Here is an 18,924-nt window from a genome sequence, read left to right on the forward strand (position 1 = left end):
GTGCACTGGACTCACCCCTCGCATAATGACGGGCAGCTGGTCGGCCAGCACGGTGGTTTTGAAATGCATTTAAGGTACAGTATCCGTGAGCTGGCAAGCACAGTTAGATCTACTACTACTGCGGCACGTGGGCTCTGACGCCAACCAGCCTCGCCGGCCTTGACAGCTTCCATCGCCGGCAGCTTGTCCTGCTCGGGATCTTCCACTCGAACAAGCTTGCCGACGTCGCGCTCTATAAACGTTGCGACAGCGAACCGTTGAGTACGATCGTCGCCCACCAGCGTTGGCGCCTTCTAGGCCACGTACTGCGGCTGGGTCGCGGCGTCCCGGCCAACGTGGCTGCGGACCGCTTCTTTGCCCCATCCGAGGCGCCCCGTTTCTTAGGGCGCACCAAGATCACGCTGCCGATCGTCCTGCACCGCGACCTCCAGTCGCTGACGCCGCCTCAGTCGCTGGCGTCTCCCGAGGACCTTGACAAACGGCGTAGCTTTGCCGCCGACCGCGACGCCTGGAAAGATTTGACCGACCGTGTCGTCCGGCGCCTCGTCTGCGGCCACAAGCACCGTAGGGCGACGACAGAAGAGCCAGACGAGCCCCCGCGCCGCCGCCTGCGCAGCCACGGACCGGCGAGCGAATGAAGAAGAAGGAGATTGCTAGTCTCTACGTATGCGAAGTCTTTGTGTAACTATGAAGATAACGCGAAACACGTTCATACATATACTAGTATGCAGCATGAATACTGTAGAGAGTATATTGCGAGATCATGCACACGCACTTCATTGTGCATCGCGTGACCAAAAATAAATCCTGTCTGAAACACTGGATTCAAACAAGATCCGGTGCGTTGCTGGATTTAACGCGTTAAACAAAATGGCCAATGGCATCGGAGCATTCCGTTTCGAAGATGGGCCGAGCAGCGACGACGGCGGTCGGCGCGGTCGTCCTCGCGGCCATCGCCGGCGTCTGGCATACCGGGCTGCTGGAGCCTTACTACCACGCAATCCTCCATGGCAATGCCCCCGACGCCACGTTCTACGAGGTGTGTCATTGCGGTGGCGAAGGGTCCGACGCCATTCGCTGTCGCTGTAGGTGCTACGCGTCGCACCGACAGCGTCACCCAGCGAGATCGCGGCGGCCTACCGGTCGCTGTCGCGTGAGTACCATCCCGACAAGACCAAGTCTCTCTCGCCCGCGATGCGCGACGCGCACACGCAAGCGTTCTACCGCGTCGCCGGTACGTGTCCATTCTGCGACCCTGCCAATGTTGGCGATGAGCTAGCGGCGTACGAGACCTTGTCCAACGATGACCGACGACGAGACTACGATCGCCAGCTACACCAAGTCGCCAAGCCGCCGTCCATGACGTGGCAGTCGCGCGTCCATCTCTGGTGGTGGCAGCTATGGTATTCCTTGTCGTTTGAATCCATTGGCTACGTTGTGTGTGGCCTCGGCCTCGTCACGATTCTCTGCGAGTACGTGCTGGCTCCCATCCAGCAGCGCGTCTTCCGCTCCCGACACCCACCGTCCAACCCGGATGTGCAGCAGCCTGGCACGAGCCTATACGAAGCGCGCTTGCGGCTCCAAGCCCAGTACGACGCTGACGCACAGCGCCGCTCGCAGCACCGACGGGCGACACGAGTGCGTTAAACGAGTCGTATTATGCTTTTACTCGATCACGTTTTGGTCATTGAAAGGGTCTTGTCCATATCGGCGGCGCCGTGGGCTTTGCGAACAAAGCTCTGCTTGATGTCGGCAGCGACCGCGTTGAGGAATTCGCTTGGAAAGTGCAGCGCGGCGTCCGCGGCCAAGGTCTTGAGGTCTTTGACGTTCTACTTTGACGTTGCCAAATGTACTACATACGGGAATAAGGCGACCTTGAAGAGCGGTACGACTTGGTCAATGAGCGCGCGGATCTTGTCGGGCTCGACGTCGCTGTAGATACCCGTGACGGCCACAAACACCTTGTCGATGGCATTTTGCCGCTCGCTACAGCACATACGTTCCCACTCGGAGAATTGCCGTATTCAGTACCGGGCCATTTCGTCTTGAAGAGCGGCGAGCCGATCGCGAAGCTCGGCGCCGTCGACTTCGGCTGCGGTCGGCGGGAACAAGCTTGTGGCATATCGAATGAGAAATTTGATGTCCTTGAGCGACTTGATCTCTGTGTAGATCGACTATTCACACGCAACCGTATGATGCCATTTGCAAATTTGTAGAGGCATACCAGCACCATGGGCTCGACGGCCACGGGATCGATCCGGTCAAAGTAAATGTTGCGGATCTTGAGCTCAAGCTCGGCCGCCAGTTTCTTCTTCTGGTTGTCTTGCTTGAGCTGTACAAAGTGCGCGCGCATCGCGGTCGCTGTCGCCGAAGGGTGGTCGCTGGCCGTGATCAAGTTGGGTGGAAATAGACGCTCCAGGTTGCGGATCAGACTCTGGACGTCGTCTTCGGTCGGAAACTCTTTGATCGCGCGCTTCATGAGGCGGTGAATGCGCTCCATGCCGTCGTTCGTATCGGCGCTTTCGCGGTACGGCTATTTCCACGCCATTTTCAGTGGTTGCACACGCAGTAGAAGGCGTACCCCGTCTTTGAGTTTTTCAAACAGAATTTGCTTTTGCTGGCGCCGGACGTCCTTTCGATGTAGATAGCGCAGCACGCTCGCGCACACGGCTTGCGCCTGCTTCTCGCTCTTGCCAACGACCTGCGTCGCAGCAAGCAGCTTGGCGGCCAGCGGGACGCGGTCAAGGTCCAGGACGATGAGGTGCTGCATGCGGCCGAGCTCGCACGGCAAGTCGCGCAGCTCAGTGCGATTGAGGTCGAGGACCTGCAGCTTAACGCACTTGTGGATCGAAGGTGGGATCGACTGCAACGGGTTGTCGTTGAGCCAAAGAAATTCGAGCGCAGCGAGCTGCCCGATCGCGTCTGGGAGGACGCGAACGTGGTTGAAGCCAAGATCCAACCGGTACAAGGCCGAAAAGTTGAGGCGGAAGAGGTCACTCGGCACAGCGCGCAGGTTGAGCTGCACGAGGTGCAGCAGCCCCGTCTGCTTGGCCTCTTCGAGCTTACCCAGAAGGTCCGCCATGCACGACCTTTCGATCTGCGATTGACGGTTTCCGACAAATTTGGTGCAAACTAAGATTTGGAAAATAAGATGGGATAAGGTTAATTGGAGGATACGCTCGCGGCGCGCGATGCGTGAAGAGTGATGCGAGTCGTCTAAATGTTGAGAAGGTCTTCGAGAATGCGCATCTCGAACGGGTCGATGGGCGCACTGGCTGGCGTCGATGCTGGCGCTGCATCGGTGAAGAGGATGCTATCCAAAATCGCATGGTCGAGCATGTCCGTGGTTGTTGCTGGCGACTCGCCTGGCTGGTGCTTGAGGCAAAAGCCGCCCGCCCGCGCATGGTACGAGCAGCCGTCGACTTTGCAAAAGCGGCCGCCGCCGTGACGCACGCATTTTTGGTTGGCATGCGCCTGCTTGGAGCAGCCGTCGACGAGGCAGTAGCGCTTCAGGACGTTGCCGCCGTGCTTGCCGCAGAAGCGGCCGCCGCGCGCGTAGAACGAGCAGTTGGCGATCGCGCAGACGCGCTTGCCGCCATGGCGCACGCAGAGATACCGGGCGTAAACCTGGTTGGTGCACTCGGGAATCGAGCAGACGCTGCGGTTCTTGTGCTGTTGGCAGCGCGGCAGGCCCGGGAGCGCCGTCGCTGCGCAGTCGTTAAACAGGCACTGGCTCATGGTAGAATTTGGAAATGGCCAATCTGACCAAAGTCGCAAGACGAATGAATCCACCGCAAAATGCGCGCGACGACATAGCGCAAGATCCAGTGCATTTTGAGATATTTTCAATGGATTGCGCGGCCTGTGATTGGTCAGGTGAAAATCCCACTTGTTTGTGATTGGCTGGTGAGGTAGACCCAAGCCCACAGTGGCGCACTGGAATCAATTTCTACGACGACTAGGAATTCGACTATCAATAGCCCTAAATCTAAATGTGCTAACACCATTGACGCGAATGGATTTACCTGGGACCCGTCACTCACCAAGTCCGAGGCCCATCAATCACCTGTCTCACGAGCTGCGAGCTAGGGTTGTGGACCGTGCTCATCGAACTCATTCCTCCACACCGCAGAGATGTCGAGTCCTTCACTGCCGTCTCAACAAGGGCGAAAATACACTGAAAATACCAGTGGGTTGCTGCTGCGAGTATGTTGCGAGCTTCGATTGTACTTGGCTATATTTTGAGGAACGAGACAACATGTCGATTGGGCACCAAAATGACATTATGTATCAACAGGTACACTAAAGGTATATATTATCCTGGCTATTGAGAGGGCGAGGGGAGGCGGACTGCTTCGGTCCCATCATTTCAGTCCGAACGGGCGCGCAGTGGTACGACAAAGGAGGTTAGATTGCTTGCGAGCGCTCGCTGTTGTAGCTCGAACAGAGCGTCGACTCGGTGTCAAAGATGTGACTGTTGGTCGGCAGCGGCTTCTTCCGCAGCATGTGCCAGGCCGCAAGGCCGCAAAAAACCGGCAGCGAGAGCCCGACGCCGGCAATGATCCACGGCCAATTGACTATCCGAAACATGAGATACTTTTGATCCACGATAATACCAATTGGATAGATAGATACCTGCCGCGGCCGGCGTTTCGCGTGGACGCTGGGCGTCCATGACGCACTGGGCGATTGAGGAACAAGTGAGCACAAACTCGTCGCTCGCAAAGTCGACCATGCCCTGGATGCTGGCCTGGCACTGGTCGAGCGTCCCGAACGGGGTGCAGAGGCGGCTGTCGGTCGAGTAGCACTGGTTGGGGCTCAGCACGCGGAGCGCGATCCACGAGTTCTTGATCGGCGAGCATTGCCAGAGAAACGACGCGGGCACGTCGCCGGTCGAGGTCGCGTTGCGGATGAACATGGCTTTGGCCACGGAGCACCACGTTGTGTTTTGCTCGTAGCCCGTGCTGCCCCAAAAGCTCATGTGGGTCGCGCCGCAGAGCGCAGCGCGGAGCGTGGCGACCGACGTGATCCGCGCCGCGCAGTCGGCCATCGTGTTGTAGAAGACGCAGTTGACCGCGTCCGTCGAGAAGCACCCGACCTCGTGGCTCTGGGGAACGATGGCCACGCGCATGTAGAGCGTCGGTGCCGTCGGCGGCTCGCGCTCCATGCACTTCCAGTTGGCCGTCACGGCCGAGAGCGCGGTCGACTCGGTTGATGCCCGGACGAGGAACGACTCGACGCTGCGGTCCCAGCGGCCCATGACAGACGTGTTGTAGCGCCAGAGAGCCATGTTGCCTTGGCTATCCGGGCCATCAAAGGTCACAAACTCGTAGCCGGCGACGACGGCCACGGACGAGATGGACTGGTTCCAGTCCGGCAGCACCTCGCTGCTCTTGGCGCCGAGCGGCAGGTCGCGGCGCTCGCCGACGAAGCCCGGCCGCGCGAAGATGGTCACCTGGGCGTACGCAGGCAGCGCCAGCATGAGCATGAGCACGAGCGCGCGCCATGGCAGCGGGAAGGACGGGTCACCCCGGCGTCGACGCATGTTCGCACTTGCCTCTCGCCTGTCGAGTGTTTCTATCACTTGGAGATTGTATCTGGGACACTCAAACGGTATTATATACGCAAATGTCGGCGGCGAAAAGGCATATTTTGCGCCTCGTGTCCCAACACCAGCCCCGATTCGCGTACCCAGTAACGAATTAGCAACCAGCGGCACGAATTGACGGCATTTCATAGCGCAGCAGGACGATGCAAGCGAATTGAAGACAGGTCGGAATGCCGATCGTCAACGAGGCTGGGCACAGCGCCAGGGCAAGGCGTGAGTTCGCCGGACGCGCCGCCTTGGTCGTTGGGACGCAATTTTTCGCCACTTCCGCGCGCCAACCTCGGCGCCTGTATCAACACCGACTCTACGCGTTCGATACTAGAACGCTGGCTTCGATGGCCCAAGCCAACCGCGAGCTCGCACCGACACCGCAGCAGGGCGTGGCAAGAGCAGTGATCGAGGCCGCGACGCCTGATCTGTTGGTTCCGATGCAGCGTCGTTGTCGTGTGTCGTTCGGCCGTTTGAGCCAAGTGCAATCACATGTTCTGTATTTTGTTAAGAAGCGCTTTTAATTGTTCTTGTCATGTGGCCATGACGCCTCTTGCATTGGCCATTGCGCGGAAAAAATATGCTGCCTTGAAGTTAAACGAGCACGAGATGCAGGCCGAGCGCGTGCATCTCGCGACGCGCGGTGTGCTACATTGTACGACGCGATACGACATGAGCAAACTTGCTTTCAATGTACTTATTTAATGCTTCTTAACTAACCCCGACCAGATCGTCAACCAGAGGCCTATCATCCGACTCGACGGGTGTCCCTTCTTCCTCATCGTCGCTGAGATGCACGCAATACGTGTCTTCGGTCGTGGAGGCGTGTTGTGGTCGGTTGGCCTTTATTAACGTCAAGACGACCCACACCGTGTAAGAGAGTACGACGAGAACGAGCAACAGGACGAGCAGTCTTCCTTCTTCTAGTAGACAAAGCTCCATTTCGCCTTAGAATATCATGGCAACTTGCATCTTTGCGTTGCTGCGGCGCACTCGTCATCGACGCGTCGGGGTCCTCGACGCCTTTGTCAGGTAGTACACTCGACCATGGTTCGAGCGAGCCCACAAGCCGGGCAGTGGCCGCCTCGCACACGATCGAGGTGGGAAACTCCGAACACCCCGAGACGCCAGCGCCAGGAACACAGTAGCGCCGACCATTGGTCGTACGTACCGCAGTGTACACGCGGTTCTGATTAGCGCATTGCCAGGCGGTGGTGCCACTGGAGCTCGAGTTGCTGCAGTAGGCGGCTTGAGCGACGCCGCACCAGCTCTGGTTGAAGACGACGGGGCTGCAGTCGCCGGCTCGTAGCAAGCAAGACGGGTACGTAGCGTCCACCGTTCTGAGCGGGAGCTCGAGAGACAACGAGAATGTGTATGCGCAAGTAGCACCGTCGGTCGAGAGGCACTCCACGTGGTCTGGGAAGCGACGCGCCAAGAGGAAGCCCGACGGTGTGGCCACCGCCTGCCACAACGAAGCTGGTGCAGTGTCGACAAGAGTTGAATTCGTCATGATGTGAATGTCCCGGGAGAAGGAAGGTTGCGGAATGAAGATGGAGGCTGCTCGGTCGAGGACAACATCTCTGCTTGGTTTAGAGGGAAGGATGGTGAATACATGGACGCTCGGTGCGTCATATTCGAAGTATTCGAGGGCTTGCGGCGGCTTGGTGATTCAAGTTGTTTGGACGAGCTAACCCCACGACGCCTGCGTCACAACTCTCTTGATGCGACGTCAACGCTCCCACGACCGCGCTTGTAGAGCAGTAATGTGGAAGCTACTTGCCCAGAGCAAAGAGGACTGTGCGAGCTGGGCTATATTCGCGATGCACCTTCTCGTTGACGACTGTTTGCTATAACACGACGTTGGCGAGTATGTTCGTAGTCGAATCGTACGAACTATTGTCAATGAAATAACATTGTTCATACATAAATCCTCGTGTTCTATCGCACTCGCTTACGGGGTCGGGAATTCGCGAAAGGCGCTTGGTGACGTGCACGAGTCACAGCGGCTCGAGAGGACTGTGGCGTCCAAGCTCGCTCGCATCGTTCCATCCACGCTCGTTCGGACTGCTGGCCGTAACGCAGAAATGTAGTAGCGCTGGGCAAACACCATCGACGACAAGACGCCAACGACGCTCGCGACGGTCCACACGACGCCTAGAGCTCCATGGTCAGCTTCCAGTCTATGAGGAGACAGATAAACCCGACGTACTGGATGTGACGACAACCGTCTGCACGCCCAAGCACGACGCTTCACAGAGCGTTTGGCAGTACGTGCAGCCTGGGTCTGATGGCAGCAGTAGCGCGGTCGTGGCTTCGCACGAGGCGATAGATGGAAACTGCTGGCACGGTCCTACCGCGTCGAACGAAGGGAGGCAGTAGGTACTGCTGTTGTCGATCTTGCGCAGAGCGAGGATCGTGCTGACGCTGGTGTTGCATGCCATTTTGCTGCTCTCGGCGGTATTGTGCAACGAGGCATTGGCCGTGGCGCACCAGCCGCCGCTGCCCCAGAGACCCACGCTGTCGAGAGGGCAGCCCACGGACGTCGTCGTGTTGGGACTGGCGAGCAAGGAGGGCCAGAGCCAAATGCTGGTTTCGGTTGCGCAGTTGACGCCGTCGACCGAGTAGCACTCGGGTGTCGTAGTAGTCGCGAGGCGGACCGCGGCGAACCCGTCCGAGCGCGGGAGGAGGCGCCAGGGACCTTCTGCCGCCGCCGCAGCGGATAAGAAGCAGAAAAAAAAAAGCGTGTTCCGTGTCATGGACAACAAAAGAATGTCCTTCAACGAGTTGGCGACCGTCGCCGCCGTGTCTTTATCACTTTGCAAAGTTTTTGATGCCCATCCATTTTTGTGCTCGCGAGCTTGTAGTTCGCGTCCAGATTGCTCCCGATTCTTCCTGGACAGACGTTGAGGGGCGGGCGGAAAGAGGCTGGAGGGGATAATAGGAGGTGAGTAAAAGGGGCAAGTTGTTTGATGTGTTTGTGGCGCTTGGACGCCTTAGTCTCGGGGTTGATCGGGGACAGGGATGTTGTCGAGGTTCCCGCAGCGTTTCGCGAGCCTGTAGCTCGCGAGCTAAAAAACGGAACCGAAAAGAAAGAACATGCCGGCGCAGGTGGCCAACCCACCACGTGTCGCAGTGGTGACGCCATGCGAGCCAATCGCAAAGTCCCTTGGCGGGTGCAGCGTGTGACGTGGTCGCGCAGCCTCGATATCAGGTCTCTTAGTAGGACGACAGACCTGGTCCTGTGGCCTTGTTCTGCGGGAACAGCTTCTTTAATCGGTCGCTTGCGCTTGAAGTCGCCGTGCTGAGAACGTGTATCGCAGTGGCAGGTTCTAGCAGCTTAAGTAGTAGTGAGAATTCACGTTCCCAGCTCTTCGTACCACCTCTTCGTGGCACCGCAGCTGCTTTGCCCTGCAAATCACACGTATTTCACATGCAAATCACACGTATTTCACGTTTCTCACATTTAGCACACGCACGTTGATTTGCATGTGTAAAACACACGCCTGCTGACACTGGACAATACAAAGAAGGTCGCCAGGTACGCCGATCGATCAACAGCTATGTGTACGGCGCCTGTGGCTCGTCGAATTCGTTGCAGCTCGAGCAGTAGGTCGCATCGACGTCGCGACTGGCTTTGGCGCGAAGGCGGATGACGACGAGGACGGCAAGCACGACCAGGAGCGTCGACGCCACCAAGAAGCCAAAGACAAAAGACTCTAATCAGGATCATCATGAATACCCTAGATCGAGAAAGGAATGAAGGTATACCAATAAAGTTGGACGGCCCGGTGTGGTCGGACAAATGCCCATACTGGTAAAACGCGTCGAGGTCGTACGTACCGTTCTCGTTGCTCCACAGCAGCGCGCGTGCGCACGTATCGGCCACCTCGGCGGACGGGAACGAGTCGCACGCGCTGGTCCGCGCCTGGACGCACAGCGATTCGTCGAGCACCTTGATGACGATGCCGCTGGGATCTCGTGCCGGGATGTAATGCCAGCCGTGGCGCCCGCTCGAGCTGAGGCCAAAACGAGCCTTAGCGCACCACTCGTGCAGCCCATACCCCGTGTTGTTCCAGTGCTGAACCCGAAGTGGGCCGCATGGCGCCGGGCGGAGGCGCTCGATGTCGTCGTTGTGGTCGAGCAAGTCGTAGAGGTGCGCGCTCGTCGTCGAGTTGCGCACCATGATAAAGCCGTCGCGGGTCGCCGCAAACTTCCAGTCGAGTGCACTCGGCGGCGCTTCGATGCTAGCACTGGCATTCGTCACGCGAAGCGACCGGATGCGATGCGTCCACGCTGCTGTAAAGCTTGTCGAGTACCGCCACTCGGCGCGCTGGCCCCGAAAGCCGACCTGGTCGAATGTTGTGACAATGTAAGAGCCGTCAATAGCGAGCGACTGCACCGCGCTGTGGCCGGATAAGAGGCTCGAGACGTTGGCGACGTCGCTGGCGAGCAAGAGGGACCGACCGCGGAACGCCGGAAGCTCAAAGAGCGTGATCTGCGCGTGCGCGGCGGCGCCTAGCAGAATAAGCAGACGACGCATCCGCAAATCGCGGAAAATCGCCAAGTGCCACGACCGTGAGTCGAGACCGTGTTTGGAATCTAAACTGGTGCACTCGCGCCGGTCACATCAACTGGTCACGCCAGGACGCGCAGGAAGACGAATCTTGCGTGAATAGGTCGCCGCGGAGCAGCTAGCTACTCGACTTGCTGCTGCGTGCAGCGCCAATCTGCCGGGATACTGTTGTCGTCTCCGCTTCGCACCAGCGTGGAGAAGATATATTCAGATATCCAGTGTATCCATAGTATAAAGACGATATAGCTATACCCATCGTGCCATACAGGACCGCTGCGGTTCGTTGTTGGATTGAGGATACCAAGGTACAAGAAGCCAGCGAGCCAAGGCGTCATGGGCAAAATGATATTCCGACTCACGAGATTGCACACGATTTTTGACCAATCAAAATCCAAAAAGATCGTTGGAGCCAATCCGAGAACGACTCGTATGATCCTGATTCTCCCAAACGCAGGTCGACAAAAGGAAGACAAATAGGACAGCATTGATTCATCGGATGCGAATGACCGCTAGTATATAGCCATATCCGATGACTTATGTCGTTGCAATTTCCACGCTGGCATTTTTCCAAAAAATATTTCTTTTTGGAAAGCCAAACGGGCCGTCTTTCGAAGCAGGTCGGAACATTCGCGATGCTTGAAATTTATTCGCTGAGGACGGGTTGCGCGTAATATTTTCAGACGACTCTCGATCGTACGTACAGCTTTCTCGTTGTGCGCGTCGTATGTACAGCCATAGCATTGAACGCATGCAACAGGAACTCCTCGCTTGCCACCTCGAGATGCAGCCATCGAGTAGGAGGCCGCCCCTCGAAATTTCAGCAGCTTTCAGGACGAACCCAATGTGAGAGGTCTGTCGCTCGCGACCAAAAAAGTGAGTTCGCTGACGACTGCGTCGACAACTGCTGTTGACGACTGTGCTACCACTCTTCGGCGCTATTCTCCAGCGCAGTTCTGCAGCTTGCCAGCTCACACCATGGACCAGAGTCTAGCATTCGAGTGATGTCTAGAGCTTCACACTGGTCCTTGGAAGCTGCTGTTCCTTGGCGCGCCGACTCTTGACCAGACCAGGTCAACGTGTAGTCAGATCGTGTGCACCCAGGTGCCATCTGTCAAGTTGAAGTTTGCGCATGGTCCATCAAGGTTTGGTCCGGATCTTTGCTCCTTTTATGACCTCATACAAAACGACAGTACAAGCCGTGGGCCATGCACACTGGAGGCAAGACGCAGCCGGAGTCGCCCAGATGGCGGCCAAAGAAGAACAGCAAAAGGAGCAGCTGGCGATGCATTTCCGTCGCGGAAATCTCGCCGCTGCTGGCCCCAGACCCACGACCGCCGCCGTCGCGCGCTCATAGCGTCTCTGTGGCGCCGTCTCTCGGTCTCTCAGCATCGCAAGTGGCACAAGGGCCGTCCTTACGTAGTACGAGCGCGCCTGTCCGAGGTTGCCGTATGCAAAGCCACTGTAGGACAGAGCCTATGTTGGACAGCGTGGTCAACACTCGTCGAAAACGGCCAATCACGGCGCTTCGAAAAAGCATCCAATCGCGATCTCAGATCTGATCGGCTTCAACATCGCCAGTTTACCTTTCATGCGTCGTATCACAACCGCCCTTCTTTTTCTTCAGAGCGCGTCGGTCGCCGCCGACGTCGCGCTCTTCCCGATCCCGTTCTACCGCGGCGACGCCGTCGTGGCCTCGGCCAACGTCGGGAACACGGGCGATGCGTGGGTGCCGGTGCAGTCGCTCACGCTGTCGTCCACCGACGTCGAGTTTGTCGCGTATGCCTTGCCCAACTACGAGGGCTCGTCGACGGTCTGGCGCCGCAACACGAGCTTTATCAACAGCAGCGCGACACCGATCGCTTCGTATAAAGTACGTCCGCGCACAGCAGCTACATCTCTCAACACGACATCGAACAGCAGCAACTTGACGCTGTGGAGCTACGTGCCGGTCAGCGACGGCCGATCCACGTACTACTACATGGTGCGCAACTCGAGTACGAGCGCCGGCAACCCCGAGTGTCACTCGACCGGCGGCGTCATCTGCGACAAGCAAGCGTCCTTGGCCTCGGCCGTGTACCTCGTCAATAGCGTTCTCGACACGGTGCAGTGCGGCCCGGCTTCCGGCATTGTGGGCGGGACGCCGTGGAGCGAAGACCCGACCTCGGTCTGCGCCGCCGCCCGCGTCGCCTTGCGAGAGAGCTACGAGGACCGCCCTCTCTACAAGTGCATGGAGGGCACCGCTGGCGTCGTCGGCCTCGTCCTCAGCAACAGCTCGAGCGCAATGGAGTGCGTGCGCGACGTGCCGGCCTCGACGCGCCGCTGCACAACCTTTGCCCGCCAAAAAGAGTGCAACACCGCTCTCACCCACCTCATCGGGAACGTGACGGGCCTCGCGACGACCATCTGCGGGGACCCGACCTCCTGCCTCTCGGCGCGGCCGACAACGGCGCCGTTTACGGCCATGCCCGCGCGCCAAGGCGACGGTACATTACGCTTGGTTTTGCGCCGGTTGACTCATCCTGATGCGTAGCGCTCTCGTGGCAGGCGGGCGCAGTGTTTGGGGCCACCGGTGTGCTCGCGATCCTCGGTCTCTCGTACGTCTTTGGCCCGCGCCGCGCGACACCGAACGTCAACATTGAGGCCACGTGCACGTCGAGCTGCGCCGACGATGAAGTCAACGAGACACGCTACGTCGCGACCGTCTAAGGCAGCATCGGCTCTCTGTTTTTGCGTAACTTATCCTCTTCTCTGTTATAATCGAGTGTATATTGTGCTACCCATGTTCGATACATTGTCTGCGACGGTAATGGATCCGTCAAAACACACCCAAGATTGCACCCAAGCAGATCTTAGTGCTGCGACACCAAAGGGCAATGAGCTTCAAGTCGCCTCACAGCGTGCCACGTCACGTGGCCCGTTTCGGAAAAACGGCCATTTGGGTGTTTTCGCCATGGCCGAGGAAGGCCTCAATGACCAGCGTACGTACATGGACCTTGGGACGTTGGTGGCGGCTGACGCAGGCGTAGTCGTGGCGCTCGTGACCGACCTCGTCCGGCGGGAAGTCGACGCGCTCTTCACATCCCGCGACGCGGCGATCGCGACGCTCACGGCGCAGGTGCAGACGCTCATCTCAGACGTCGAGCGCATCACGGCCGAGCTCGAGGCGCGCGCATCGTGGAACCGGCCCGTCGTCAAGTACGAGCTCTCGCCAGTAAAGGCGCTCGAGTCGCCGACGCGCAAGAAGCCTACGTCGTTCCAGCGCCTCCCGTCGCTGCTCGACCTCGCCGACGACGCGGGCCGCAGCGAAGACGGCAAGCTCCTCTTTGGTACTACACCATACCTTGTTCTATTGACAAACGACAAACGGTGTGCTAGCCAAGAACCTGCCGCGCGTCGCCAGCATCGACAAGCAGACGCAGCGGGACACCGCACAGCTCAAACAAAAAGCCTACGAGTCGGCCATGACCCGATACCCCGAGTGTCGCAGCACCGTCTTTGCGCCGAGCTCGTTCAACCCGGCGCGGTCGACGCTCTTGGACCCACCTGCCATGACGCTGCAGCTGCACCGGGCGACCGGGTACCATCCGAGTGCAACGTCCAACGTGCTCTACTTGGCGTCCGGCGAGGTGGTGTGGTGCACGGCGATGCTGGTCGTCCTGTACGCCAAGCGCCGCCAAACGCAGCGCTTTTACAGCGGCCACACGCGCGAAATCACGGCGCTCGGCCTCCACCCCAACCAAACCACGATCGCATCCGGCCAGTGCGGCAAGGACGCCGCTTCGATCCTCGTCTGGGACGCCGTGCGGGCCAAGGACGACCCGACGCACATTCTCGCTACCCTCCGCGGCCAAACCGTCCATATCAAGAGCATTAGCTTCTCCCACGACGGCAAGCTCGTCGCGTCCTTGGGCGGCGACCTCTACAACTCGATTTGCATCCACGAGTGGCAAGACGAGACGCTCTTAATCAAGATTCGGTGCGTGGGCGCATTGTCTAGTACATCGCTGACAAACTAGTTATGACTAGAGGCCACAGCGCCAAGGTGCACATGCTCGCGTTCAACCCGTACCAAGCGTATGGCATCCCGGACAAGACCAAGACGCTTGTCGCGCCGGCCAAGAACGGCAAGAGAGCCAAGTACGCTGTCGACCTGCACGCACAGCCAGGCCAAGCGCTGCGGGACGAGGACGCCTGCTATACACTCGTACCTCACGTTCTATCGCCCGAGCTTGCATTTGGGTGGTGTAGGTGTCGTGCGGCGTCCAGCACATCAAGTTTTGGACGCTGACGCAGACCGAGTACGCCCCGCCCGTCACGGCTGAAAAAGTAGCTTGGGTTGTGATTTGAAAGAGGTACAATATTGTCGATGACTAGGAAGACAGTGCGTTTTACGGCTCGTCGTTTGGCGGACCGAATCGCATGCGTCAGTTGACACCCCATGAAAAAGTGTGGAAGCTCGAGGGCAACCCGCCGTTGATGAAGAGCGACCCGCAAGACTTTACCTACGTGTGCTTTTGCAACGACATGCCGCCGCTGCACGTCTACGACGAAGGCTCGGACCAGCTCCTTCCGTCGCCAACCGTAAGCGACATCTGATACCTTCGGCTCTAAGATGGGACTAGGCCAAGGAGACGTCACTGGGGCGCGTCGTCGCTGGCACGGCCAAAGGCGACTTGTATGTCTTTTGGCAGCCGCGCAAGATGCCACTGTACGCCGCGCACGTCGCCGACCAAGCGATTGTTCCGCGCAAGTGGTGGGAGCTGCCGGTGACCGAGTGGCAGCTTCCGGACGACACGTCGGCGCTCATGCAGCATCTGCACTTTGAGCCCACCGCCAAGCTCGTCGAGATCGTGCCCCACGATGTCGCCACCGGCAACAAGTTCAAGGTCTCACGCCACGCACAAGCCGAGCTCGCCGACCTCACCCAGCGGCTTGCGCTCAAGCCCGACGCCAAGTCGGTGCTGGATCGCATGCGAGCCATCGAGTACAAGGGCCCACTCGCCCACACGGCGCTCTGCTCGCACGTAGCGAGCGACGGGAAGCGCAACCGCATTGCGTCGGTCGGCTTTGACGGCCTCGTGCATGTCTGGTGCTTGCATCTTGTCGAGCCGATGCGGGTCCCAGGCACGCATACGCTCGGCGAATATGCGCCGATCGGCGGCGCGGCCAACAGCTCCGACGGCCGGCACCGCCTCCAGCTCGAAGTGTCGCTCGAGCTGCCGGTGAAGGCCAAGCCCGCGAGCTTATCACTCCAAGGCGACGCGCTCCTTCTGGGCCTGGCCAACCATAGCATTTACGAGTGCATCTTGACCGACAACGACGACGAGGCTGAGACCGACTGGGTTTTGCTCCAAGAAGGCGTCGATGGCGCGGTTGTTGGCGGCGCGATTGTCGACGACACGCTCGTCACGGTTTCGACCGACCAATCGCTGCGCTGGTGGTCACTGCCGACGCACGAGTGTCTTGGTCGCATCGGGCTCCGGAGCATGGGCACGTGCGTCGACGCGCAGTCGTCGACAGCCGACGTCGCTATCGGGTGTGCGTCCGGCGAGGTCAGTTCCTTTGCCTTTCTTCCATCTCACTCTCTGAATCTGAACGTGAATCTGAATCGATAGCTGCTGATTCTGAACGCCACCGGCGACATGACCGAGAAGCGGCTCATCAAGGTCGTTGCTACGGATGCGATCACGGTCGTCAAGATCAGTCCGGATGCCAAGTACATTGCGGTCGGCGGCAAGGACAACTGCGTCTACCTCGTGGACACAACAAACTACAAGCGCGTCGCCAAGTGCGAAGGTCCTCTCATCGTCGTCTTATCATGGCGCTAAGATCTTGGCGCAGGCCATGCCACGTACGTCGCCCACATGGACTGGAGCGTCGACGGATACTTGCTCCAAACCAACGCGGCCGACGGCGAGATCTTGTACTGGCAAGTGACACCCGGGCCAAATCTCCGGCAAATCACCGATGCCATCCTCGTACACTGGACTCTCATCGCATGAAGATGACTGACGCAAGGTAGATGCGCGATATCCTCTGGCACCGGTGGAGCTGCGTGTACGGGTGGTCCGTCCAAGGTATCTGGGGCGACGACGGCAGTGCGTGCACCGACATTCTCTCGCTCTCTCCGCTTGACGTGCCGCCGCACGACCCGAGCGCCGTCGCCGCCGACGTCCACCATGTGCTGGTCGGCCACCGGGCTAGCCTCCGGAGCTTTCGTTGGCCCTGCCTGCGCTCGGCGCCCTACCATGTCTACGACGGCCACGCAGGCAACATCACAGCGGTCCTATGCTGGTCCTATGCCGGCAGCGCACGGGTGCTCACGCTTGGTGGCGCCGACAGCACGATCCTCGAGGTACTTTAGTGCGAGGTGATACCATCATAACCGGCTAAGTAGTGGCGCGCGTTGCCGTCGACAGCAACGCTGGCCGAGGCAAGTGTCGACGACGAGACGCCGCTCGAAGCAACGGAAGCGGTGCCGACACCCGAGGCGACGCCGGCGTGCGACGACGACGACGCGAGCGACGTGGGTGACGCCGCCGTGACGCCGGTGCGCCCGGCGCGGACTCCGGACCGCCGGACGCCGCGAACGCCGCGGGTCAAAGACGACGGCGTGCGCGAGACAAGCCCGGTGGCTGCGACGATCGCGTGTCGGCGCGCCAAGTTTGATTTCACAGGCGAGAACGACGACGAGCTGAGCTTCCGCGCCGGCGAAGTGGTGCGGATCCTGGACAAGCGGCCCGGCGACTGGTGGTTTGGCGAGACGTGCAACGGCCAAAAGGGCATCTTCCCGAGCGACTATGTCGAGGCCAACGACGGGCTTCTCGAGGTGCTGGCATCGTAGATCTTAGTGAGGACAATAATATGACGTGGCAAAATGTGAGACGGGTTTATATTAGAAAAACGGGTTAAAGGATCGTGCAGCACGCGCCCGAGAAGAGCGACGTGCAGTTGGGCGACGCCGACTGCTGGGCCAGAAAAGCCTTTTGATGCTGGCGCTCCAAAGCTTCCTTGGTGACCGTGACGCCTGCGGGGCCCTGGAGACTCTTGTTGCTGCCGCCCGAGCTTGCACTGCGCGCCGCATGCTGGAAGCTGTACTGCGATGGCTTGGCCGCCTCCTTGGGCGCAAATGCGAGTCGCTCCTTTGTGTACTGGTTCTCGTACGAGTACTCGCCCGGTCGTGTGCGCGAGAGCACGCGCCGCCACCCCGGCGGTAACCGCGGCGTCGAGTTGGTGTTGGTCGGCATGAGCAGCCGACCGACGGGAACGATGATGCGCTTGAAGGCCTCGACGACGTTGGTCGAGTCGAGCGCCGACGCCTCGACAAACTCCATGTGGTGCGTCTCGGCGAACCGAGCAGCCTCGAGCGTCGACACTTGCCTGCAAGAAGTGCCATCAGACACAGAGGTCGGCAAAACAAGCATGTACGTACCGCGTGTTGGGGCGGTGGGCGAGGTCGCACTTGTTGCCGACAAGGATCAAGACGACGTTCTCATGGGCGTGCTCGTGGATCTGCGCGAGCCAGTGCGTAACATGCTCGAACGACGCACGGTTCGTAATGTCGTAGACGATGAGCGCGCCGACTGCGTTGCGGTAGTAGGCGGCCGTCAGCGACTGGAAGCGCTCCTGGCCGGCCGTGTCCCAGATCTGCGCCTTGATGCGGCGGTCGCCGACGCGGATGGTCTTGGCCGCAAACTCAAAGCCTATACGTTCTTAGAGGCGACGCCATATTGGGCGCAACGTACCGATGGTCTGCGTGCTCGCTTCGTTGTACTTGTTCTTGGTGAAGCGCTGGACGAGGTTGCTCTTGCCGACGCCCGAGTCGCCGATGAGGACGACCTTGAGCACATACTCCTGCTCGCCGGCCGCGGAAGAGACGTCGCTCATGGAGCTGCTGGTGTGGGCCATGGCCGCCGGCGGCGGGGGCGGCGACGTCGCTCTTCCTCCTTCGGCCATCGCCCGACCAAATTCGATGATGCGGCCCGATCGCGACCACCCCATTTTCTCGCGTTGACTTGGATTCAGTATACTCGCTTGTGCAGCCGCCTGCAACGCGGTTGGGTGGCTCTTTTTTATTCATGTTTCCTTTAAAAAGGTATCCTTTGCATACAAATACCAAGATAGTTGAATTAATGGAGGAAAACGACATGAAAAAAAGGAATAGAAGAGACATGCCAGTCGTGTTTCAGAACACCATTTACCATTGGATTCATGAAAGCAAAGCAAAGGATATAGTGTTGCAATGTTGCACGACGGTCGCAAGCGATGCGGCACGAGCGACGCAGTTTAGGGCTTGTTAGTAAGGACTATTACATAGCATGTAGTCGACTGATATAGGAGAATACGATGTACAGTGCCAAAATGGTCGGGTTGGCGGTATCCGGGCTTTGGGAGGGAGCAGAAAGGCGCAGAGAAACACTGTCGCAGTTAGTACATGGTCTGCAGTCGACTAGTACAGTCTACTAGACCTGCGAGGTGGCTGCTGAAAGCGATTGGGAAGAGTATTCAGTAGCTCGTCGCGATCGCTCACCAGCGTGTGACGAATTTCAACTTCTATCAGGATTTGCTTTCGGCCAATCAAAAGCGTTGTGGACACCATTCGGGCATTGATTGGTCGATTCACGCTGATTGCCCACTATCCTTGCAGTTGCCCTCGACCACCGCGCGTACCTAGTCCTCGTTTTCTAAATCCATGTAGAGATTCATGAAGTTGTTGATGTTATGGCAGCAAGGACATTCAGTAGTAGGCGGCACT

General features: G+C 58.9%; 9 protein-coding genes across 10 annotated transcripts; 3 read left to right on the plus strand and 6 right to left on the minus strand.

Moving 5' to 3' along the window:
- The first annotated feature begins 895 nt into the window (after window positions 1–895).
- On the plus strand, window positions 896–1,690 carry SDRG_00011 (hypothetical protein). Its single transcript, XM_008605472.1, has 3 exons — window positions 896–1,039; window positions 1,090–1,234; window positions 1,280–1,690. Exons 1-3 carry the CDS (start codon window positions 905–907, stop codon window positions 1,645–1,647), a joined length of 648 nt encoding a protein of 215 aa, XP_008603694.1. The 5' UTR covers window positions 896–904; the 3' UTR covers window positions 1,648–1,690.
- On the minus strand, window positions 1,640–3,133 carry SDRG_00012 (the record flags this gene model as incomplete). Of its 2 annotated transcripts, XM_008605473.1 has the most annotated exons (5): window positions 2,582–3,082; window positions 2,225–2,533; window positions 2,032–2,174; window positions 1,875–1,986; window positions 1,674–1,829 (listed from the first exon to the last, which is right to left on the minus strand). In XM_008605473.1, the coding sequence occupies exons 1-5, from the start codon at window positions 3,080–3,082 to the stop codon at window positions 1,674–1,676; spliced, it is 1,221 nt and encodes a 406-aa protein (XP_008603695.1). The 2 variants fall into 2 exon arrangements, with proteins under 2 accessions (XP_008603696.1, XP_008603695.1); XM_008605474.1 differs by having other exon boundaries at window positions 1,640–1,829; window positions 1,875–2,174; window positions 2,582–3,133.
- Window positions 3,134–3,216: 83 nt separating this feature from the next.
- Window positions 3,217–3,738, minus strand: SDRG_00013 (hypothetical protein; the record flags this gene model as incomplete). The annotated part of the gene is made up of 1 exon (XM_008605475.1): window positions 3,217–3,738. The coding sequence occupies one exon, from the start codon at window positions 3,736–3,738 to the stop codon at window positions 3,217–3,219; it is 522 nt and encodes a 173-aa protein (XP_008603697.1).
- A 521-nt stretch (window positions 3,739–4,259) lies between these two features.
- On the minus strand, window positions 4,260–6,061 carry SDRG_00014 (hypothetical protein). Its single transcript, XM_008605476.1, has 2 exons — window positions 4,636–6,061; window positions 4,260–4,577 (listed from the first exon to the last, which is right to left on the minus strand). The coding sequence occupies exons 1-2, from the start codon at window positions 5,735–5,737 to the stop codon at window positions 4,408–4,410; spliced, it is 1,272 nt and encodes a 423-aa protein (XP_008603698.1). The 5' UTR covers window positions 5,738–6,061; the 3' UTR covers window positions 4,260–4,407.
- Window positions 6,062–7,157: 1,096 nt separating this feature from the next.
- SDRG_00015 (hypothetical protein) lies at window positions 7,158–8,382 on the minus strand. The gene is made up of 2 exons (XM_008605477.1): window positions 7,806–8,382; window positions 7,158–7,750 (listed from the first exon to the last, which is right to left on the minus strand). The coding sequence occupies exons 1-2, from the start codon at window positions 8,350–8,352 to the stop codon at window positions 7,548–7,550; spliced, it is 750 nt and encodes a 249-aa protein (XP_008603699.1). The 5' UTR covers window positions 8,353–8,382; the 3' UTR covers window positions 7,158–7,547.
- A 641-nt stretch (window positions 8,383–9,023) lies between these two features.
- Window positions 9,024–10,136, minus strand: SDRG_00016 (hypothetical protein; the record flags this gene model as incomplete). Its single annotated transcript, XM_008605478.1, has 2 exons — window positions 9,024–9,312; window positions 9,365–10,136. 2 exons carry the CDS (start codon window positions 10,134–10,136, stop codon window positions 9,155–9,157), a joined length of 930 nt encoding a protein of 309 aa, XP_008603700.1. The 3' UTR covers window positions 9,024–9,154.
- A 1,509-nt stretch (window positions 10,137–11,645) lies between these two features.
- On the plus strand, window positions 11,646–12,949 carry SDRG_00017 (hypothetical protein). Its single transcript, XM_008605479.1, has 2 exons — window positions 11,646–12,652; window positions 12,700–12,949. The coding sequence occupies exons 1-2, from the start codon at window positions 11,758–11,760 to the stop codon at window positions 12,873–12,875; spliced, it is 1,071 nt and encodes a 356-aa protein (XP_008603701.1). The 5' UTR covers window positions 11,646–11,757; the 3' UTR covers window positions 12,876–12,949.
- A 167-nt stretch (window positions 12,950–13,116) lies between these two features.
- SDRG_00018 (hypothetical protein) lies at window positions 13,117–17,069 on the plus strand. Its single transcript, XM_008605480.1, has 11 exons — window positions 13,117–13,147; window positions 13,196–13,495; window positions 13,545–14,145; window positions 14,196–14,373; window positions 14,418–14,495; window positions 14,544–14,750; window positions 14,792–15,721; window positions 15,785–15,965; window positions 16,011–16,147; window positions 16,192–16,524; window positions 16,567–17,069. The coding sequence occupies exons 1-11, from the start codon at window positions 13,120–13,122 to the stop codon at window positions 17,011–17,013; spliced, it is 3,420 nt and encodes a 1,139-aa protein (XP_008603702.1). The 5' UTR covers window positions 13,117–13,119; the 3' UTR covers window positions 17,014–17,069.
- Window positions 17,033–18,195, minus strand: SDRG_00019 (Ras-like protein Rab-11B). Its single transcript, XM_008605481.1, has 3 exons — window positions 17,915–18,195; window positions 17,602–17,872; window positions 17,033–17,549 (listed from the first exon to the last, which is right to left on the minus strand). Exons 1-3 carry the CDS (start codon window positions 18,168–18,170, stop codon window positions 17,078–17,080), a joined length of 999 nt encoding a protein of 332 aa, XP_008603703.1. The 5' UTR covers window positions 18,171–18,195; the 3' UTR covers window positions 17,033–17,077.
- Window positions 18,196–18,924: the final 729 nt, after the last annotated feature.

This window comes from Saprolegnia diclina (genome assembly GCF_000281045.1).
Source record: "Saprolegnia diclina VS20 unplaced genomic scaffold supercont1.1, whole genome shotgun sequence".
NCBI classification, from domain to species: Eukaryota; Oomycota; class Saprolegniomycetes; order Saprolegniales; family Saprolegniaceae; genus Saprolegnia; species Saprolegnia diclina.

Bases quoted from the DNA above. Each gene is read 5' to 3' on its own strand.
- SDRG_00011 (XM_008605472.1), top strand. From the start codon at position 905: ATGGGCCGAGCAGCGACGACGGCGGTCGGCGCGGTCGTCCTCGCGGCC. The intron at 1,040-1,089 runs GTGTGTCATTGC...CTGTCGCTGTAG, and splicing joins CCGACGCCACGTTCTACGAG to GTGCTACGCGTCGCACCGAC. The intron at 1,235-1,279 runs GTACGTGTCCAT...GCGATGAGCTAG, and splicing joins AGCGTTCTACCGCGTCGCCG to CGGCGTACGAGACCTTGTCC.
- SDRG_00014 (XM_008605476.1), bottom strand. From the start codon at position 5,737: ATGAAATGCCGTCAATTCGTGCCGCTGGTTGCTAATTCGTTACTGGGT. The intron at 4,578-4,635 runs GTATCTATCTAT...TGTTTCGGATAG, and splicing joins CGAAACGCCGGCCGCGGCAG to TCAATTGGCCGTGGATCATT.
- SDRG_00015 (XM_008605477.1), bottom strand. From the start codon at position 8,352: ATGACACGGAACACGCTTTTTTTTTTCTGCTTCTTATCCGCTGCGGCG. The intron at 7,751-7,805 runs GTACGTCGGGTT...ATGGAGCTCTAG, and splicing joins GACGGTTGTCGTCACATCCA to GCGTCGTGTGGACCGTCGCG.
- SDRG_00017 (XM_008605479.1), top strand. From the start codon at position 11,758: ATGCGTCGTATCACAACCGCCCTTCTTTTTCTTCAGAGCGCGTCGGTC. The intron at 12,653-12,699 runs GTACATTACGCT...CCTGATGCGTAG, and splicing joins GCCCGCGCGCCAAGGCGACG to CGCTCTCGTGGCAGGCGGGC.
- SDRG_00018 (XM_008605480.1), top strand. From the start codon at position 13,120: ATGGCCGAGGAAGGCCTCAATGACCAGC. The intron at 14,374-14,417 runs GTACCTCACGTT...TGGGTGGTGTAG, and splicing joins AGGACGCCTGCTATACACTC to GTGTCGTGCGGCGTCCAGCA. The intron at 16,148-16,191 runs GTACACTGGACT...GACGCAAGGTAG, and splicing joins AAATCACCGATGCCATCCTC to ATGCGCGATATCCTCTGGCA.
- SDRG_00019 (XM_008605481.1), bottom strand. From the start codon at position 18,170: ATGGGGTGGTCGCGATCGGGCCGCATCATCGAATTTGGTCGGGCGATG. The intron at 17,873-17,914 runs GTACGTTGCGCC...AAGAACGTATAG, and splicing joins AGCGAGCACGCAGACCATCG to GCTTTGAGTTTGCGGCCAAG. The intron at 17,550-17,601 runs GTACGTACATGC...CACTTCTTGCAG, and splicing joins GCCCACCGCCCCAACACGCG to GCAAGTGTCGACGCTCGAGG.